This window comes from Pseudorasbora parva, chromosome 8, assembly GCF_024679245.1.
Source record: "Pseudorasbora parva isolate DD20220531a chromosome 8, ASM2467924v1, whole genome shotgun sequence".
Taxonomy (NCBI): Eukaryota; Metazoa; Chordata; class Actinopteri; order Cypriniformes; family Gobionidae; genus Pseudorasbora; species Pseudorasbora parva.
The window spans coordinates 29526337-29548220 of NC_090179.1; the positions used below are offsets into that span (position 1 = coordinate 29526337).

Sequence of the window (21884 nt, forward strand, 5' to 3'; positions counted from 1 at the left end):
GGCTGTATCTCTGCAATGCTTTGACATATTGACACCAAACTTTGCATGTGTCATTGTCATCTCAATCTGACTAAACCACATCAGTTTCGTAACAGTGACACCTATTGGTCGAAAGTGATAAACCATTAAACCATTATTATTGACTGTATTTAAAATTTGACTGCTATTTTGCCTAAAATCAACTTAATAGGTCCTTAATGGCTCATTGTTGCAGTTGGCTTGAGACTTCCAGCCATGCTGGCATGTCTTGTCTTCTTCTTTGCGCTTGGCCCCGATAATGGCTGCTTGCAGCTATATTTCTGCTTCTTCTTCTTCTTCTTCTTCTTCTTCTTCTTCTTCTTCCGCCATAGGAGTCTCTGGCAGCCCATAGAACCGTATGGTAAAAAGTTGTGAAATTTGGCACACTCATAGAGGCCAGTCTGAGCTGTCACTATAGCAAATTTGGTGCCTCTAACTCAATCCCTCTAGCGCCACCACCTGTCCAAAGTTTCACTCATATTTATGCTTATAACTTTTGACCCCTAAGGGCTAGAAACAAAATTCTTTTTTCATCGGATTCCTTGGCTCAAGCCGATTCGATTTCACCCTATGATGTCATTTTCCGGTATGCAAATTTTCCCGCCATTTTGAATTTTCTGAAAAACCTACTTTTTCGAACTCCTCCTAGGCCGTTGCTCCGATTTTCACGAAAATTGAAACAGATCATCTTCAGAGCATGTTGACAAAAAGTTATGGAATTCAAGTTGATTCGTCCAATCGTTTTCAATAAACGCACAAACAAATTTTACGTGGAGGTTGCAAAAACACACTAAAGGCTATATCTCCGCAACGCTTTATCGTATTCAAACCAACCTTGGTACATGTCATCACAAGCATGACTTGAAGCAACATGCAGCGTTTCGGCGCAGCGCCACCTACCTGTCCGGAGATACGAAAAATGCCTATTTTGGCTTATAACTTCTGAACCGTTTATCCAAAAATCATAAAATTGGTCTCATTAGATTCAGGGCGTCATGCCGAGTCGACTGATATCCAATTTTACCATGTCGGCCATTTTGGATGTCGGCCATTTTGAATTATGTGCAAAAATGCTGTATTTTATGAACGCATGAACAGATTGTTATGAAACTTGGTATGGGTCATCACCACGATGCCCTGAAGTAGCCTGAGAAGTTTCGAAACAGCGCCACCTAGTGGAGAATTTTTTTTTTCAAACGCTTATAACTTTGGGTGTGGTTGACATATTTTGATGGGAGTGTGTTTTTTGGTCTCCTGAATCCTTGCCGACTCCAACGATACCAGACTTGCCAGGTTTCGGCATATGATTTGCGCAGAGTTGTAATTTAGTGCTTAAAAAACATTTGCTGATATCTTCGAAACCGCTAGTCCGATCGAGACGAAACCAGCCTCAGAAGTTCGGAAACATAGGTCGATAGCTATACGCTAATGCCCAAATCTCAAAATATTGATAGTAAGGGGTAGTAAAATCCAATCAAAGTCAGGTGTCAGTCATTTTTTACGTGTTTTTTCATATAAATGTCTATAACTCCAAAACAAAATGAAATATTTTCACCAAACTTGACACACATATGTATGGGCTCACTACGAGGACACATAAAAAAATTGGTGGGATTGTGCCTCTTGGTGGCGCTATAATAAAACAAAACATGAAATTCCCATTGACTTCAATGCAGTATTACGGTTTAAAATGCTAATGCTATAATTTAAGAATGCACTAGTGTATCATTACAAAACTCGGTATGTGTCTTCCGCTCTATGTCCCGAACATATTCAAAAAGTTTCGGGGCAGCGCCACCTTGTGGTCAAAAGTTGTAATAAAATGTACAAAAATGCTAATAACTTTTGATTAAATTAGCCTATTGTAATGAGACTGGTCATAATACATTCATTGGCTCATGCCGAGAAGATAGATACCAATTTTGCCATATTTTGCAAACATATCTGTGCTCCATCTTGTTATTTGTTAAAAATCTACTTTTTCAAACTCATCCTAGACCGTTTGTCCGATTTTCACCAAAATTGATCCGTATCGTCTTCAGACCCTGCTGACAAATAGTTATGGATTTCGGATTGATAGACAAAACAGTTTTCATATACCACTGCAACAGAGTTGAGCCATGATGCAAAAATTACTCTTGAGGCTGTATCTCTGCAATGCTTTGACATATTGACACCAAACTTTGCATGTGTCATTGTCATCTCAATCTGACTAAACCACATCAGTTTCGTAACAGTGACACCTATTGGTCGAAAGTGATAAACCATTAAACCATTATTATTGACTGTATTTAAAATTTGACTGCTATTTTGCCTAAAATCAACTTAATAGGTCCTTAATGGCTCATTGTTGCAGTTGGCTTGAGACTTCCAGCCATGCTGGCATGTCTTGTCTTCTTCTTTGCGCTTGGCCCCGATAATGGCTGCTTGCAGCTATATTTACATTTTACTTTTGATTTTCATGTTTAATTTCAATGGTTTACTAACAAGTTTTTATTAAATTTTATTAATTCAGATATCATTTTTAATAACAAGGAGCAATGAACATTTTTTGACCATTGCCTTTTCTGTATTTTGTGATGACTGGATAAGGTTTTTTAAAATACTTTCATCAGATAAATTCTTTGAGGAATCATTTAGATTAAGGAATCATAATCTTTTTGAATATTCTTTAAAAAGCATAAAACAACATCTATTCGCAAGCATCTTCACAAGACAAGTGATTAAATAATTTATATCAGAACAATACTTATCTAACATTTAGAGTCACTTTAAAAAATGTTTATAAAGTTAAAGATCTAATTATTTTCAATGACTTTCTCAGACCTGGAAAACAATTTCCACAATATAAAATTTGAAATAAAAAGTTTTCCATAACCATGGCAAAATGTACATAACAATCACTCTATGAAAGTATCCTGATAATATGCATCAAATCACTTGATATAAGTCTGAATGATTAAAAACACAGCACAATGTTTAATTTTAACATTTTCATAATGGAAACATTTGCCTAGGAAATATTACAATATTCCTACAACATCTTTTTTACACAGGTTTGCATCTGTGATCATTGTAATGTCTAAGATATACATAATTCTTCCCACACTTCTGGCATTTGTAAGGTTTCACTCTTTGGATTTGCATATGTGCTTTAACATGGTCGGGATCTCGCAATGTCTTTTCCCCAGTATGGACATGCTTATGGCGCTTTAAATTTCCATACAAGCGAAAGGTCTTTCCACAAGTCTCACATTTGTACGTTTTTTCATCAGTATGAGTCTTCATATGCATTTTCAGAGAGCCAGACCACTTGAACGCTTTCCCGCACACTATGCATTTGTAAGGTCTTTCTCCTGAATGGCACAACATGTGCGTTTTTAAGGACTTCCTAAGTGCATAGGCCTTACCGCAGATCTCACACATGAATGGGGTCTCCCCCGAGTGAAGCTTCTCGTGTATGCGGAGATTATAAATGTTACTGTAGCTCTTCTCACACATTTTGCATGTAAACAGTTTGCTGTTGTCTGAATGTGGCTGCATTTTAATGGCAGAGCTGGACTTCGGAAACTGGCCATTGCTCTTATCTCCTGAATCTTCAGTCTGATTGTGTGTTGACATATGGTTCTGTAGCAAAAACTCATGCTGGAATAGAATCCCACACATTTCACACTTAAATTGCATCTCTTCGTGCACCCGCATATGAACTTTCAGATTGCTTCTCTGGCGAAATCTTTTACCACACACCTCACAGATGTACGGCTTTTCTTCAGTGTGAATGAGGATGTGGCGTGTCATAGCTTCATGATGCGCAAATGTTTTACCACAGATTTTACATGTATATCGTCTCTCACCGGTGTGCACAGGAAGGTGTCGCCTCAAATGACTCTTGCACTTGAAGCTCTTGTTGCAATAGCTGCATTTTATTGGCCTATCCTCTGAATGAATTTTCTTGTGACAGTTTAGGGTGCCTATCAGAGAGAAACTCTTCCCACAGGTATCACACGTATATGGTTTTTCGCCTGTGTGCACCCTCTGGTGCATGTATAAACTTCCTTTGACTGTGAATCCCTGTCCGCATATTTCACAGGTAAATGGTTTGACTTCTGCATGGACCAGTGCGTGCGCTGCGAGATCCTTGAAGCTCTTCCCGCACGTACTGCAGGGGAATTTCTTCTTCTCAAACTTCTCTGTGTGTTTGAGGAGATGAGTGTCTAGCGCTCTTAATTGTGAAAACTTCTTCCCGCATTTTTCACAACAGTGCTGCTTTAGGACTGAATGCACACGTTTGTGCCGCAGAAGAGAAAACATCTTTGAAAATGCCTTTCCGCACTGCTCACATGCAAATGACTCTTTGCCTTGTGGCTTTTCAGGTTGCTCGGTTGACATCTGCAACACACCTTCCTGATCTTTAGAACAGCCCATGTCATTAGCTGATGAAAAAAATAACACAATAATACAAATTTGTGCTGAACATATATGGTATTATGATTTCTCATGACAAGCATTTTATTTCATTTGATAATGAAAAAATTGGGGGAGGAAAAGAAGTTAGGGACATTTCAATGGGCATTTAAAAAAGCAATATCCTACATCTATATCAGTGGTTCTCAAACTTTCTGACTTAAAGGCTCCCTGTTGTCAGCACATAATTCAAAGGCTCCACGATATAGGTCTATTTCCAGTATTTCTGCTGTAATGGACAAAGCTGCTTGTTTTCAAATGTTTTGTTTGCCTGATGTGATCATACTCAATTCTAGTCAGAATACGAACCACCCGACCCAAAAATGTTGTGGGCGGGGCTAAGTTTGGCTGGCATCCAGGCTAATGTTTTGATGAACAGATAGTAGGAGTATATCTATGAGATGATATATTGACCTGTAAAGGCGTCACAACCTTTAACCAAAATGCTCATACAGTATGATATAGCGAGAATATGGTCCATAAATGAGGAGGGGAAAAAAAAAAATCACCTCAGTTTGATATTTATATGGACAAAAAGTAAGATCAACATTTTAACAGCCAAATCAATAAGGTCTATATAAACAGACAGTATAGCAGACTACTTTTATAAAATGCATATAAATATCAGTTGTCACGCTATATGTTCTTAGTAAGATATTTAAATGCTTAGTTTTGTGATCAAAGCTCTGTAGTTTTCATTATGAGGGGGGTGCACAACATATAATCCAGTGCAATAATGAGAGATAAGAGAGATGATTGAGATGCACAAATAAATGCACAAATAGATGCCTGTTGTATCATATTTCATACTCAAATGTTAACATGATTTTTCTAAAAAATAATGCATGGATAGAGAGTCTGACAAGTGACAAAATGAGTAAGTGCAGAACGAGTCATCCATTTCTTTAAGATAAATTTAATATTTTAAGACTGTTGATTTTAAGTGTGTGAAGTTTGTTAACTTTGAGGAAAACACTAGCATATAGATGACCTAATAGCTAAAATATTGGTTAAAAAATGTGGTTTAAAAAAACAGCACAATAAAAGCAACAATTGCAGTCATTACACAGAAATACCTTTACTATACACTACCAACATGAGCGGTACTTAAGTGTTTATAAAATAACATATATATTGTGTGTATATATATATATGTTAGTATGTAATTATATATATATATATATATATATATATATATATATATATATATATATATATATATATATATATATATAATTACATAATAATGTGAGTATGAGAACTGTACCTTACCATCACTGATGATGACTACAGTTTGAATGTCCTCTGCTCTGTCCACCAAAAGACATCTGCTTTCATTACTCTCCTGTGCACGTTACATGGAAATGTTTAATACTGTGTGATCACTATAATACGGAAGCTTATTGCATTCACATGAGAAAAAAAAAATCTACTCTGTTTTTCCGAATTAATGACTTAATTATCTCAGAATTACGAGATCATTTTTTCTTGAATTTGTTTTCTTTTTTCTGTTTTTATGAATTAATGAGATCCCTCAAAGTCCTGCCAAGAGCTCTATTTTAGCTGGATTGCATGGAAGTAAACATGTCCCGCCTTTTTAAATTTAATCTGGATTTATTTTACTTTAGGTTTGAGACATTGTCTATTCATATGTACCATATACACACCAAAACTCATTTTGGCGTATACATTCCACAAGATTGCACACTTGTACTATTTATACGCATTTTCATGAGATCAGGCTCGTAAAGCATACCATATCTGATATGGAGAAACAGGCAAATTCTTGAGGTGTCTGCACAAAACTGACGCACTAAAAACAATACCATTTATATTACATAAAGACAGCAGCAATGTTTCAAACCCAAAGTAAAATAAAACTGGATTAAACTTGAAAGGCTGGACATGTTTATTTCCATGCAATCCAGCTAAAATAGAGCTCTTGGCAGGATTTTGAGGGATCTCATTAATTCAGAAAAACAGAAAAAAAGAAGAAAAAAATCAAGAAAAAATTCTAATAATTCTCAGTCATTAATTCAGAAAAACAGAGCAAAAAAAATATTCATGAAAAATTATCTCATAATTCTGAGATAATTAAGTCATTAATTCAGAAAAACAGAGTAGATTTTTTTCTCAAGTGAATGCAATAAGCTTCCGTACTACGATGTATCAAGAAATATAATGATGTTTTTGACTCAGTAGAGAAAACATTTATCTATAATGACTGATGGGGATACAAGCTATCCCTAACTATTACTTTTTTAAAAACAGAAATTCTTACCATGCGAGATTCTGTTATGTTTCATGTTGAGATGAGGATCAAAAGAGCTGCATGTCTTTGGTGTGTCCGGCATTAATAAGATGAATATTTGATGAGTAGTTTGACTCTGAAAAAGCTCATACCTGGACATAGTGAATATTGCGTTAGAACGCCGTTTCAAAATAATATTTCTGTAAGACTTAGACTGCTTTGGCAGTCCAATCTGTAAAGGCAGTTTGAATACATGCAATAAATTATCGCCATAATCATAATAGATCTTGCATAACAAGTGTTCTCAGGTTAAAGCCAAACCATTCGTAACTATACTTCTGGAATTCAAACTCCCTGGAAAAGTTGCACTCTGCGCTAAACCCTTTCTTATTTATGCATGAACATTTCAAATTAAAAGTATGCATGCGCCATTGACCTTATTTTTTTACTTATATTTAAAAAATTTAACAGGTCAACTAATTAAATTCGACCTATTATACACAACATTATTTATAAAATTCAGAGTCCTTTCTGATTAATTTAATAAATATGTTTGTTTACTGTTTTGTGTAATGCAAAATCAGCTTTGAAATGCAAATGTTGAGAACCTGTTTCAAGGAAAATTGACATGACCGTCCATGAATTGGTCAGTTCCTGTACTCCCGAAAACATTTCAAAATAAAAGTCATTTAACGTGACATTTAAAAAGGTAGTTTGCATTGGAAAAGTCAAACGTAATAACAAACTCTAGAGAATTCACCTATTAACTATAATTTATCTGCTTTATTCATAGTAAAGATTACTATTAACCACAGCAATAGTTGTTTTTCCTACCAAAAAAAAAAAAAAAAAAAATACCATAGAGTACAATGTAATGACGAATTCATACTGTAGGCCTACAACTATTGATTTTGCATATTAATAAATGGCTAAAAATGATTTGAATTCAGACCCAACTCATTAATTTATCTCTCTAATTAGTGAAAATTTGATTGACACTTATCCAGCATTTCTTCTAAAAAAACACAAATCAAGGTAAAACAAATACACTTTGCTATTTGACATATTTTTTTCTTTAACAGATTCTGAAACGTCAGTGCATTTCCAATATAATGTGATTATAACAAAGAATGTCACTGAAATTCAGCTCAAAACAAAAGCAACATTTTTCACACAGGCATACATTTGTGATCATTGTAATTTCTACGGTATGCGTATTTCTTCCCACATTTCTGGCATGTGTAGGGTTTCACACCTGTATGGATTTGCATGTGTGCCTTTACATGGCTAAGTTGTACAAACTTTTTCCCGCAGACCTCACAGCTGAACGGCCTCTCGCCAGTGTGTACCCGCTTGTGTCGGCTCAAGTTTCCAGATAAGCGAAAGCACATTCCGCACGTTTCGCACTTGTGTGGCTTTTCACCGGAGTGAATGCGCATATGCAGTCTAAGACTATAAGGAAGTCCAAATTTACTCCCACAAACAGAACATTTGTACGGTTTAGCTTTGGTATGAACAACCTCATGTGTTTTCAATCCAATTTTCTGAGTAAAAATTTTATCGCACACACCACACTTGAACGGCGTCACCCCTGAATGAAGTTTCTCATGTTCCTTCAGCGAATACATGCTGCTGTAACTTTTACCGCAGATTTTACACATGTACGGATCCGTTTCTGAGTGGAGTCTCTCATGCATTCTGAGCAAAGCGGAAGAACTGTAGCATTTTCCACATACATCACACGGGAAAGAGTTCTTCCCATCTCCAGATTTGCCATCCAGATTTGCTTTCTCACTATGTGTGAGTAAGTGTTTCTGTAAAGCATAGTTAAAAACAAAACCCTTCCCACATATTTCACACATGAATGTCTTCAGAGCTCCGTGTATTGCCATGTGCCTCTTCAGAGATTTGCTCTGATAAAACTGCTTGGAACAGATTTCACACACGTGCCGTTTCACACCACTGTGCACAAGGAGATGCCTTCTAAGGTTTGTAATATGGCCAAACTTCTGCCCGCATACATGACATATATGGGGTTTCTCTCCTGTATGCACAACCTGGTGCAAATTCATTTGTTTTTCTGTTTTAAATGTCTTTTCACAGAGGCTGCATTTCCACGGTTTCTCATTTAAATGAATAGTCAAATGGTTGGTGAGGTTGCCAGAGTGTGAAAAGTGCTTCCCGCATGTCTCACAGCTGTATGGTTTTTCACCTGTGTGGATCCTCTGGTGAGCCAGTAAACTCCCCTTTACGGTGAAGCCGTGCCCACATATGGAACATAGAAACGGCTTCACCTCCATGTGGACACGTTCATGCATCTTAACATTGGCAAAGGTTTTCCCGCACGTCTTACAGAGTCCTTTCTTCTCGGCTGAATTGTGATGCAGTAGATGTTTTTCTAATCCTTTTAAGAATTTAAACTTCTTCCCGCACTGCTCACAATTGTGAGGCCCTTTTAGATGTCCACATTTGTGCTGATTTAGTGAGTGCCTGCAGAGACATTTCTTTCCACACTCATTACAGTCAAATGATAATGTCTTCGTGGTTTTCTTTGTAGTGATTTCCTTTGCCTGCGAGTTTACTTTAGGATGCTGGTCTTCAACAGAGGCAATGTATTCAACTGCAAAACATGAACAGGTTTTCAGTTACTACTACAAGTATTGTGTATGTTTGTCTATCAACATTGATGATAATAAGAAATATTTCTGGACTACCAAATCAGCATATTCCAAAGATTTCAATAGGATCATGAGGACACTAAAAATTTAATTTACAAGAATGGATTACATTTTAAAATATATTCAAATTATACACTGTAATAATAGCTCACAAATTTGTGTGTGTTTGTACTGTGCTCGATTAACTGAGACTTCTAACACCACTTGCAGCTTGTTGCCCTTGTTTGTTTTGTTTCTTTTATTGCTCTGCCTTCTTTGTAAGTCGCTTTGGATACAAGCGTCTGCTAAATGATTAAATGTAACTAACTAACTGTCTGGTACATTTCAGTCAAATAAGAAAAAAGCTATGGACTGCGAAAAAAGTGAGGCTATTTCAAGATTCAAGTTAAAAAAAATCTAAATCTAAAATAAATAGGTATTTAGAGGTACTCCAAGTAGAGGTACTTGAGGTGTTAGGCAGACTAGAATACATTTTTAGTACATTTAAAGGAAGTGTATGTAAGATTGAGGCCAAAACTGGTACTGCAGGTGTATTGAGGTTGCCAGATAGGCTGCAGGATCCAGCGGGAACGTTTGTAGCTGCAGCCCGGATGCAGAAACACTACTGACTTAGTGATTGGTAGATAGGTAGAGGGGGGAGCTTCAGGCCAAAACACAACATGTCAACATCAACATCAGTAGTCCGGCCAGGATATTGTCATTTAAAAGTTGTTGTTGCAGCCCTCAACTGCAACAACAACTTTTAAATGACAATATCCTGGCCGGACTACTGTTGTCAGTGATATAAGTATTTGAAATGAACATGATTTCTTATTGTCTAGTGAGATATCAGGATAATTTTATGATTAATTGAAATACATTTCTTACATACAGTTCTTTAAACAATACATATAATTGTATGTTTTATTATCTTAAACCCCCAAAATGTCTGGTGTGGCAGAAAACTTTTTAAAATGGTGTCTTAATAATAAAAACTTAAAAGCTAAATACTATGGCATCATTTCAGGTTTGAAAAACATTTCATATAAACACATTTGATAAATATCAGTAGTTTTAGAGCTGTTGAAATAATTGAACTTTTCTTCAGCAATTTCTATATTCTCAAAATTCATACCTCCTGTCATAAAAACAGTATTAAAAATGGATAAAAAAAATAAACAACTGAAACTGGTTTAAACTAGCCTGACAAGCCAGACCCACATCAAGATGTTTGGTCTGGAAATTCACCATTGACAGGGCTCAATCCGAGGGGCGGGATAAACGGTTGTCTTTCAAACTCCCTCGGCACGGGATAGGATAGCGCTACCACCAACCAGAGCAACGAAGGTGAAACAGAGCTTGTTGATAAATTAAACATTCGCCGTATCCGGTCGGCAAAACTCTGAACACATCTTCCCTTTTTAAGAATGACTTCAGTGCCGTTCTTTGTTTTTTTCTCAGAGAAAAGCTTAACTCCAAGTCTTCCAGAGTCGCGGTCAAAGTTGATTCGAAAGACCGCCATTCGCCCGTTTCTGTGTTTACTTGAAGCACGCAAACGCAACTCGGCCATCGTCATTATGGCCCCGCCCACCGACTCTATACACGATGTGATTGGCCCGGCAAGAGTTAGGCGAATACAGCTCAGAAGGGTATTGAGAGTTGCTAGACGACCCTTGCGGGCAGATTAAATTTGCTGCTGCTAGGGTGCGTCTAGATTTCTAGGCTAGGTTTAAACACAATGTGGACTCAAAAAAATGTATTATATCAGTTTAATAAAATAAAATAAAAACTTTTTGAAGCTATATTTTGTCAATGTTCCAATAATGTTGACGTAGTCTGCTGCCTAAAGAAGCTCTAGGTTTTTACTCTAGTATTTTATTTAATAATGCCAAATATATTTAAGTGTTTAAAAAAAATCTTAGCTTAGTTCAAATAAATATCAAAGTGTGTAGCACATACCTTCTATAAAAAATGTTTGCACTGGCTTCTCTTTTCCACCATTTGACGACTCAGGACAAAACTCAGAAATGTTACCCTCCTCTGCACACTAAAAGAAAATCAATACAATCGTTGTTGCAAGCATTTTGGCAAACAATACAGTTACATCATTTTAAGAGTGAACTGACCAACTGGCCTTTCACAGAATCTTGTGGTTGTACATTATCTTCAGTTAAGGCAGTGAGCAGATTCGGTCTCTCCAGAGACACTGATGGAGCAACAGCTGCAGAATCTGAGAAGAGGGCAAGAAATTACTAGTTAAAATTTTAGTGGATTAAATTTTGTTAACATGTCATAAAATTAAAATACAGGTCATCTTACCAGGCACATTTCTGGCAGTTTGATTGTGTTTTCTTTCTGGTTTCTTCAGATGCTCCATCACCATCTCTTTCTCCTTTACTACACCATCATGGTAACTTTTAGAACCCTTCAGCTGAGTTGGTTTAAGAGCAAAGCAGTAACTGAAGACTTTGCATATTTTTTGAACAGCCACGTTGGTAAAGGTCTCCATTACAGCTGTGAGCTTTGCCTGCAACAGATATTAACTATGGTTTGTTTTCCTGGACTTCTTCCCCTGCCTTAATGTTCAGTTTTTGAACTAGCAAGATGGATCTGAACATTTCTTGGAAGAATGAAATATGGTTACTTATTATAGTGTTAAACACAGAAAAAGACTTGATTAATCATATGAAATATCTTAACCTTGAAATAAAAGACTACAGTGGACAGGAACAGACTATCTGATGGATCTAACTGACAAAATCCCTTGATAAAAATCTAATGGCATGCAGAATATTTACAGAACAAAAAATAAACGTACCAGCCTGCATCGTTTCTCATTAATTTCCAATATCGTATCTCTGTCAAAACCAATTTCAGTGTGGGATGAGCAACAATCACAGTCAAAAACTTTCTGAATTTCGTCTCGAGCTGCTTCTGACAACAGTGTCATTATAGACACTGTTTGTTTGCGAAATAATTCATTTTCCACCATTGTTCACATACAAAAATTGCAATATAATTGCAATTTTTGATATTTAAAGTAACTGAATGATGTGACAACACAAACAATACCGCGTTTACTGTATTCATGTTAACTTCCGTTTCTAGAAAGGACTACATCTTCAAAATAAAAGTGACAGGTCGATGCGATGACTTTTAATTTGAAATTCAAAATGCAGCACTTTGCGGAAGTCATATTCAACCTGTGTAACAGTTGTGAATGACATTTGTCCCACCTAACGTTAAATATTTTCTCTTTTACAATCATGAATGAGAAAGTACTGCAGTTTCAACGAGATCAGCACTAACTTCACTTGGATCAAATTCACTTAGATTATCTTAGAAAATGTCGGAAAAGACACATCTCCAGGTAAGTTATGTTTTCAGAATCATTCATTCACTAACTAATTCCTTTAACCGTATTTATTTATTTATTAATTAAGTATTAGTAATTAATTTCACCAACACATTACACCAAATTAACCATGATTTTATTATAGTAAAACTGTAGACAAAAATAAGTTGTTTTGTTTTGGGTTTGTTTTTGGCGGATTGAATACCATTTGTTTAAACCACAGTTGTACTACTAACGTTACCTCGTTACCATAGCGGAACTGGTTTAACTAACGTTACAATAGCCAAGGTAAAAAAAAAAAAAAAAAACTTTTTAATTTTTTATTAGTGAAACCATGGTTCATTTGGCATAATGGCTAAGGTTATTCTGGTTTAGATTTATTGGTTTATAGGAAATTACTTGAACCATCTTAACCCAAAATGTTTTAGTAATATTGTAAAAAATTACATCTCAGTCTTTTACCCCTCCCTTGTGTTTAACGGACACAATGAATAGACATTATTGTCTTATCTACTGAAGCCAGGGCACTGAGGCGTAGTGCCTCCTCCTACATCAAGACTATCCAGCTTCATGTTCACTATACATTGCTTTCTCATACTCAAAGTATCTGAAGAGCTCATCTTACTACAACTATGGCAGATGGACTTTATAAATACATTAGGGTCAGATCATGAATACCGGCAAATTAATGGAACTATTTGCTGTTTTTGTTAGTACTAACCTTTGCGTGGAATATTATTTTACAGGACGGTGATGGCAAAGTCAGCAGGGTGATACGTGTTGGCACCAGAAAAAGCCAGGTATTTTAATATATGTATGTTTATTGTACATAGACTATATTTTATTTTAATTTATTACATTATTTAATGTAATTCATTCCTGTGATGGCAAAGCTGAATTTTCAGCATCGTTACTCCAGTCTTCTGTGTCACATGATTCTTCAGAAATCATATGCTGATTTGCTCCTCAAGAAACATTTCTTATTATTATCAATGTTGAAAACAGCGGTGTTGCTTAATATTTTTTGTGGAAACAGTAATACATTTGTATCAAGATTCTTTGATTAAATAGAAAGTTTAAAAGAACAGCATTTATTTGAAATAGAAAACTTTTGCAACATTATAAATATCTTTATCTTGGCGGTTCTGATCAATTTAATACATCCTTGAGGAATTAAATTAATGTTTTAAAAAATGATCATACTGATCCCAAACTTTTGAAAAGTAGTATACACATACAAATTAGATAATCTAAAATATTGTTAGAATTTCTAACCATTTAATAAATGTTAATATGTTTAAATATTTACATGTTTCACAACTTTTACTATTGCTTGTCACTGGAAAATAAATTAATTTATTTTAAAGTACCAATGTAAAAGTTTTAATTTTACTTTCCATATTAGAACTATATATAGTTTGCCTCATCATCACTTAGTAAGAAAAGTGTTAAGTTTGTAAGTCTGTTTGGGTGTGGTGGTGATGGGTTTTGATAAACGTTTTGTCTTTGCCACGCTGGGTATGAGATTGCATAGTTTTTTTTAAAGAAACTGGTTACAGCCCTCAACCAGAAGATGATCATTAAAGGACCCTCATATTTTCGGGAAAATTGAATATTGTTGAACCTTTTTGTTACTTGTATTTTTTTCAGCTGGCTCGGATTCAGACTGACAGTGTTGTTGAGAAACTCAAGGAGTTACACCCTGATGTTCATTTTGAAATTGGTAAGAGATTATTGTCTAATATGCAAAACAGTTGTAATTGAGTTTTTATACGTAAGGCTTAAGTTAATATTTACACTGTTTAAACAGATTTCCACTTCATACAATCTTTTATTTTGTTTCAGTGGCGATGTCAACAACAGGAGATAAAATACTTGACACTGCTTTATCCAAAGTAAGTTCTAAATTCAAACAAAATCTAAATTCCAACAAAAAATTTTTTTTGATTGAGTAATATTGCTGTCATAATTATTTTGTTTTGTAAATGTTAATGTATATAAAGTTTTTGTAGAAATTAAGTATTGTTAAACTTCTGTGTTAAAGATCGGCGAAAAGAGTCTCTTCACAAAGGAATTGGAGAGTGCTTTGGAAAAAAATGAGTGAGTCCATCAGTCTTTACTTCTTCATGTCACTCATCCAGGGTTCGACATTAACGCTTGTCCGGGACAAGGGGATTTCTTGAAGGGGCAAGTGAAAGAGAATTTTACTTGCCCGACGGACAAGCGGATTAAACGGCAATAACAAAAAAATAACTAGTTAATCATCAAAATGCAAGAATGATTCTGCATTAATTTAGTATAAGTTGTGATCGATAGTGGAAAATAATATAATATAAAATGAACTGATGGTGGCGCTGTTGATGTTCGTGCATCTCAAGGAGAAATCACAAAAATAGGAGCAGAAACTGCAGTAAACATTCAAAATGTGGAGTTTTTATATTTATAACATATGATTCAGTTAAACAACATGACCCAACCAAGTGTGCTGTTTTCCTGAATACCCCGTAAAATGTGTAATGTCCCGAGTAAAAGTGATCCAAAAAACCCTCCACCTAATTACTCGTTGTGGCTTGCGTATTCACAACGAGTACAAATAGTGATGCAGATTAAGACTTGGCAATTTCCATGGCAGATATTTAATTGGAACTATATTATGGGGAAGCACAGATGAAGCACTGCTACTTGGCACAGAAATATCACGGCTGTCATCCTCATGTCCTCTGGCTGTTGAGCGATCGCAATGTGTTGCATGATATCTCTGCGCCCAAATGGCAGTGCTTCGTCTGTGCTTTCCCATGATATAGTCCCAAATCCATATCTGCCTAGAAAATCGCCTAGTCTTAATCTGCATCGGTATTTGTACTCGTAAATACGCAGGCCACAAGAAGTAATTAGGTGGGTTTTATTTTTTTTTGATCACTTTACTCGGGACATGCTAGCTGGAAACATAAAATTCCATTCATTATGCTAAGCTAAGCTAGCGGCGACCCTGCCAAACTAAGACAATGCATGCACTGAAACAAAAATTGCATTTGCCCTCATATCTAAATGTAGGAAAGAAGTTGAATAAGCCCTATTTCTAAAAACGTTGGAGTGTTCCTTTAACATTTAGTCACTTACATTTTAGATGTAATATTGACTGTTTTTGTGAATAGATCACAGCAGAACCATAACGCATCTAACAGCAACAGTGTGTGTTACTGAATGATTCAGTGTTTGTATGAATGACTTAATGACTCGCTCATTAAGACTCAACTGCTGTCATCTACTGGTGGTTTAGTTTCATGTTTAAACATACTAAAAATACAAGTCTCTTAACATCATTTAATGCAGTTGTAATTTGTCAATGTAAATTATTTAATTTGATTGGTATCAGCCCTATTGTGTCTTATTTTAATTTTTTGTATGGATCAAATTTAAATGAAACCTGAAGCATACCCTATATTTAATAAGATTAGGGGAAAATGCCCTTTATTAAAGGTTAAATATGTTAAAGCTGATTGAACACTGGTGAGAGAATATTGCTTCAGAATAAGTTATATTAACAACAATACACAAAAAAAAAATTTAAACTCTTTTCCGGACGAGCTAATTTTTTACTCGGACAAGTGAATGAACATGCTTAATGTCGAGCCCTGCTCATATGTACTTTGCTGTGTCCATACAGATTTGTTCTTTGGTCTTTTGGTGCATCTGATGTTCAGAAGTTCGTATTGCTACAGATGTTTCAGTATGAATAATGCTGTTGTAATATTTGTGTCTCTATAGAGTAGACCTGGTCGTGCACTCTTTGAAAGACTTGCCTACTGTTCTTCCTGTGGGCTTCACTATTGGAGCCGTGTTGAAGTAAGGAAATCACAATAGTGGCTCTATGTTCTGAAGTGCTTATATGTTCCTCCACATCTAAAGAGTCTTTTATCTTAAAAGTAGCTGACATGTTACCCACAAACATCAACATAATTGTTCATAAATAATTTTTCAAATGTATGGAAATACTGATGTACAGTGTATTGCTTGTTGCAAATCCTTTTAATGATAAAGCCAACATTGTGAGTTGACATTTCCCTTTCTTCAAAGACGAGAAAACCCCCACGATGCTGTTGTCTTGCACCCTAAACATAAAGGCAAACGTCTCGACTCTCTAGCCAGCAAGAGGTAAAAGCAGTGGCCTGTACACAGAATTATATGTTTTAAATGATTTACACTGCCATTGAAAATGAAATTGAATACACTTGAATGAAATTAATACATTTATTCAGCAAGGATGCATTAAATTGATAAAAAATGACAGTAAAGTAATTTATAATGTAGCAAAAGATTTCTATTTTAAATTTTAAAAATTCTATATTGAAAAAATTGTTCTTTTGAACATTATATAAAAAAAATGAAATCCTCAAAAAATATAATGGTTTCCACAAATATATAAAACAGTACACTGTTTTCAACATTGATAATATAACAATAAAATAATAAAAATCTTGAGCAGTAAATCATCATATTAGAATGATTTCTGAAGGATCATGTGTCACTGAAGTAATGATGCTAAAAATTCAGCTTTGCTATCACGGGAATAAATGATTTTTTTAAATGTATTAAAATAGTAATTAGTATTTTATTAATATTTCACAATATTAAATTACTTTTTTTTATACAATATTATTTAAAAAAAAACATTTTGCAGACCCCAAATTGTTTAATGGTAGTGTATATATTTTTATGTTTTTTTTTGTTTTTTTTGTATTATATATTTACAGAATACATGTTTTCTTATATAATACATGCATTTACATTTTATATTTTAAGTGTTATAGGTACCAGTTCTCTTCGTCGTGCTGCACAGCTGAAGAAAAGGTTTCCCCACCTGGAATTTAAGGACATTGTATCTTTCAATACAGTGCAGAAATTATTTTTCTCTCTTACTTTTTCTGACTGTAATAATTGAATGTAGATTGAGAAAACAAGTACATTATGTATTCAGTGTTAACAAGCACTTGATGTTTTTTTTGAGGTTATGCCTTAGCAGTCATATTTCAGAGAGGTAATCTCAACACCCGTCTGAAGAAGCTGGATGAAAAGGATGACTTTTCTGCCATCATATTAGCAGCAGCTGGTCTTCGGAGAATGGGCTGGGAGAACCGCATTAGCCAGGTGCCGCTATCTTCCTTTAACCTATAATGCACTGCAATGTCTTCCCTCAGGTCAACACTACTGATTATTGCACTGGTTAGCTTATACTGCATATTGATATATTTTGTATAATTTTGTTTCAGATACTCGGGCCTGAGGACTGCATGTATGCAGTTGGACAGGTGGGTAACATTCAAATATTCTGCACAGCGGTGAGTGTTTGTCCATTAAACTGAGCTTTACAGACCTCTCTTACTTATCCCGTTGAAGGGCGCTCTGGCAGTCGAGGTGAGAGCTCGAGACCGGGACATCCTGGAAATGGTGTCAGTATTAAATGACTCGGACACTGTGTTGAGGTGTATCGCGGAGAGAGCGTTCCTCAAACACCTGGTAGGTATCCTGCTGCACTAAAAAAACCCTGCATACCTGATTAATTCATTAATTGATAATTGATAAATACACTCTAAATCAAAAGTCTGGGTCCATTAAGATTCGTTTTTATGTTTTTGAAAGAAGTCTCTTATGCTCATGCTCACCAAGGCAGGATTTATTTTTAATCAAATATAAACAGTAAAAATTACAGTAAAAGAGCAATTTAAAATGACTTCTATATTGTACAATTGTATTTATTCCTGTGATGTCAAAGCTGAATTTTCAGCATCATTACTCCAATGTTCAGTGTCACATGTTCCTTTTGCTGCTCAAGCTAGATTTCTTATCAATGTTAAAAACTGTTGAAAACTGTTTATTATTTGATACCATTTACAAAATACAATTTTTTGAGAAAATGTTTTTTTTTTTTTTTTTTTGGATGAACTATCCCTTTAATACCAGTAGTAACGTTGTACACCAAAGGTGTTGTCTGCCACCATCACTGCAATGTGACATGAGTTAGGCTCCCTAGTGTCCTTATCAAATGTGCCCTATATAGTGCCCTAATTCATGCATACGATATACTGATTAACGACCTAGGGAACTTTAGAGCTCAATCAGACGCTTCTTAGACCCTCCCTATATGTCTCTACTCTTACTTTTGATCAGTTTAATGCATACTTTCTGAATACAAACTTGCATACCAATATCTTCCCAACCCCAAACTTTTAAGCGGTCAAACATTATTTCACAGTATGAGCCTGATGAATCATGATATTGTCATGATATTTTCACACATGAATTGGCACTGGACTTAATTTTATTGAAAGTCTTCGGGTTGTGCTGGAGGAGATTTTACAGAGTGCTTGACTCTTGCATTGTCAATACAAGATCTTGTCCAAAAATGTATGAACTTCTTGATAGAAATAACATCACAGCATTTATTTTTATAAAGAGGTGCAAGACTTCAACAGTCCAACAATCTGTAAAGTCTCCTCCAGCACATCCCAAAGACTGTCCATTTTTAACTTAAAGCTACACTGTGTAACTTTTTTTAGTTTATTCTTAGCTAAAAACACTTAGTTCTTTCAAAAATATATGTGCTTATTAATGTATATTTACTTCTTTCAAGTAATAAAGTATTCTTGTAAGTTTATAATATGCCATTGAAAATACATACGTGTGAGGAGTTCGACTGCTGGTCACCATGTTGCCCCTCCATCTTGAAAGTACATTAGCCAAAGAGGGACATACCCATAAATTCAAGCTTCGCCTTTCGCGTTTTAACACTCGATGGCACCATGTCAAATGTGAAGAGGGGGATTGCCATGTTAATCTTGGACTAAATTGGCCACCGTAGGAGTTAAAACGAAATCAGAATGGAGAGGAAGAGGAACAGAAACTATTATTCACTGGATGGTCAAATACCTTTTCACCACTAGATGGGGGAAAATATCACACAGTGGAGCTTTAATGATTACACCATATGACATTTTTTAAGTCATTAAATAGAAAGTCTTTCTGGAATTTTTTTTAAAAGTTTTCAAAAACCATATAAAACCAACCACGAATACAAAGAATACATTTCTAAGAATTTGCACATGTGCCTTAAACTTTTTTTTTTAGGAAGGGGGGTGCAGTGTTCCAGTTGCTGTTTACACTGAAGTTAAGGATTCACAGGTAGCGAGGAGCCTCATGTTGATTTTACTTTATACTCTACTAGAAAATGTGTCTCAGCTGAATGACAGATCTGTGTTGGTTTTTACAGGTCTACCTGACTGGGGCAGTGTACAGTCTTGATGGCTCAGACAGCTTGAAGGAGACAATGCAGACAAGCATCAGCTCAGACGATCAGGTTTTTAATTTACTAAAATATGGATATAATTTCCTATATTCTGAATGCTTCTTTGAATTTTACACTGATCTAAACATATGTAACCTCATTATTCCCAGACTGAGGAGCAGGAGAAGGTTGATGAGAAGGTCCAGCGTGTGGGTATCACTGCTTTAAAGGTGTCAGGAACAGCCCAGGATGCCACATTGAAGTTAGGAGTGGACCTTGGAAATCTGCTGCTCAGCAAAGGGGCCAAAGAGATACTGACTGTAGCCAGACAGCTTAATGATGCAAGATAGGTATATAATAGTCCAAATCAGTAGCTGAAGAGCATCCACCCCCTTTTCCAGACGTTTTTTAATTATTTTATTTCAGTGTCAACAAGTGTTTATGTGTCAGACTGTATAGACCTTTATATTTTCTGTGCATTTAGCAAGGGTCAATTTTGCAGTTACTACTTAAAACAGCCTTGGATGATGCATAATAATAATAATGCCAAAATAATGGCTCTGCTATTCAGTGAAGATATATGTGAAAAACATCCGCATTACAGAGAGCTAATAGACAGAAATCATATTTGCTCTCATATTAAGCCATGAATCACACAATCATGCCTTTTAAGATGGTGTGTGTTGTATCTAGACACATGCTAATTTGAAACTTGAATTATTCTGGGATGTACATTTTCGAAAGCTGCTTGAAGTATTATCTACATTTTATCTTCACTAACTGTTTTAATGTACACGTGAAGTTATACAACATAACATGTATACCACTACAAAATGTTTTTGAATGATTGGGCCAGCTGATTTTTGATGAAAAATGAAAAGTTTTTCAATTATTCTCAAATATTTTATGCCTTAAATGCTGTCATTGAACCCTTTAATTTGTTTGTCAGCTCTAACATCAGTGCCTGGAAAGTAAAAAGGATCACCTCTCCAAATTTCTTTGTGTTAGCTCATGGTCTGATAGAGATGTAAACTGTATTGAGTTTGTATGCCCTGTCTCATCCTTTACATTTATTCCACTCAAATATGAAGTCGTTGCTTTATTTATTTGGCTAAATGTATTTGCTGACATCCTCGTTGTTATATTTGTATGGTGAAACTAAGCCTGTATTCATTCGCTGTGATATTTTAAATGTTGATTTTTATTTTAAACTTGTTTTTATCTGAGCATATGCAAGATTTTTAGAATGTACTGAAATTGAAACTGTTGAATTCCATGAAATACATTTCCTTTTTCATTTTAGTTTATTTTTATGGCATTTTCTGAGTGTTGTGCTGATAAACTGAACTCTGAAAAATTGCTTTGAAAGAAGGCATCTACACTAACATGAAACAGCACATTTTAAAATGTTTCAAGACTAGATGTGTTTAGTTTTACTAACTGTATTTGCCAGTCCCAAATCAAGCAATGTAGATGCAGGTGTATAGAATCAGATGTGTTTACTTACTACACTATTTTTTGCAAACTGCGTTAGACAGTAAGAATCTAGTAGATACCAAGTTTTACTCAAGACCTGTTACACCGTCATGTCATGTAAACATAAATAAAGAAGCAATTCATTACGTTATCAGTTTTTTACTCTAATACAAACATAGATTATCAGTTTTATGTATTGTAAATCCATACTTTTCAAGGTCGATGTTTCATAAATGTCTGTTACAGGCATCAGGTGGCATTTAAACAGTGGAATACTGCCTGTCAGATGTCAAGCTTAGACTCGTCCTTGTTCCGAGTCTGAACTCACTTTATTAGCGCGTGGCTTCTTCTGGCAACCAGTTGTGGCATGTTGCCATCGCG

At 35.3% G+C, this 21884-nt stretch overlaps 3 protein-coding genes across 5 annotated transcripts; 1 reads left to right on the forward strand and 2 right to left on the reverse strand.

Moving 5' to 3' along the window:
- Window positions 1-2948: 2948 nt before the first annotated feature.
- Window positions 2949-5822, reverse strand: LOC137085191 (zinc finger protein 43-like). Its single transcript, XM_067451754.1, has 2 exons — window positions 5755-5822; window positions 2949-4451 (listed from the first exon to the last, which is right to left on the reverse strand). The coding sequence occupies exon 2, from the start codon at window positions 4441-4443 to the stop codon at window positions 3067-3069; it is 1377 nt and encodes a 458-aa protein (XP_067307855.1). The 5' UTR covers window positions 4444-4451; window positions 5755-5822; the 3' UTR covers window positions 2949-3066.
- Window positions 5823-7617: 1795 nt separating this feature from the next.
- Window positions 7618-12475, reverse strand: si:dkey-182i3.9 (zinc finger protein 678). The gene is made up of 5 exons (XM_067451755.1): window positions 12209-12475; window positions 11710-11917; window positions 11517-11620; window positions 11350-11437; window positions 7618-9353 (listed from the first exon to the last, which is right to left on the reverse strand). Exons 1-5 carry the CDS (start codon window positions 12380-12382, stop codon window positions 7903-7905), a joined length of 2025 nt encoding a protein of 674 aa, XP_067307856.1. The 5' UTR covers window positions 12383-12475; the 3' UTR covers window positions 7618-7902.
- A 112-nt stretch (window positions 12476-12587) lies between these two features.
- On the forward strand, window positions 12588-21635 carry hmbsb (hydroxymethylbilane synthase, b). 3 transcript variants are annotated; one of them, XM_067451757.1, is made up of 14 exons: window positions 12588-12760; window positions 13492-13545; window positions 14396-14468; window positions 14591-14640; window positions 14790-14845; window positions 16514-16591; window positions 16823-16900; window positions 17549-17624; window positions 17780-17893; window positions 18016-18054; window positions 18143-18262; window positions 19871-19924; window positions 20013-20099; window positions 20198-21635. In XM_067451757.1, the coding sequence occupies exons 1-14, from the start codon at window positions 12737-12739 to the stop codon at window positions 20375-20377; spliced, it is 1083 nt and encodes a 360-aa protein (XP_067307858.1). In that variant the 5' UTR covers window positions 12588-12736; the 3' UTR covers window positions 20378-21635. The 3 variants fall into 3 exon arrangements, with proteins under 3 accessions (XP_067307858.1, XP_067307859.1, XP_067307857.1); XM_067451758.1 differs by having other exon boundaries at window positions 12606-12760; window positions 13492-13559; XM_067451756.1 differs by lacking the exon at window positions 12588-12760 and adding an exon at window positions 13303-13407.
- Window positions 21636-21884: the final 249 nt, after the last annotated feature.

Bases quoted from the DNA above. Each gene is read 5' to 3' on its own strand.
- si:dkey-182i3.9 (XM_067451755.1), bottom strand. From the start codon at position 12,382: ATGGTGGAAAATGAATTATTTCGCAAACAAACAGTGTCTATAATGACA. The intron at 11,918-12,208 runs GTACGTTTATTT...TATCTGTTGCAG, and splicing joins ATGAGAAACGATGCAGGCTG to GCAAAGCTCACAGCTGTAAT. The intron at 11,438-11,516 runs GTCAGTTCACTC...ATTTTCTTTTAG, and splicing joins ATTCTGTGAAAGGCCAGTTG to TGTGCAGAGGAGGGTAACAT.
- hmbsb (XM_067451756.1), top strand. From the start codon at position 13,378: ATGGCAGATGGACTTTATAAATACATTAGG. The intron at 16,592-16,822 runs GTAAGGAAATCA...CTTTCTTCAAAG, and splicing joins ACTATTGGAGCCGTGTTGAA to ACGAGAAAACCCCCACGATG. The intron at 18,055-18,142 runs GTGGGTAACATT...ATCCCGTTGAAG, and splicing joins GCATGTATGCAGTTGGACAG to GGCGCTCTGGCAGTCGAGGT.
- LOC137085191 (XM_067451754.1), bottom strand. From the start codon at position 4,443: ATGGGCTGTTCTAAAGATCAGGAAGGTGTGTTGCAGATGTCAACCGAG.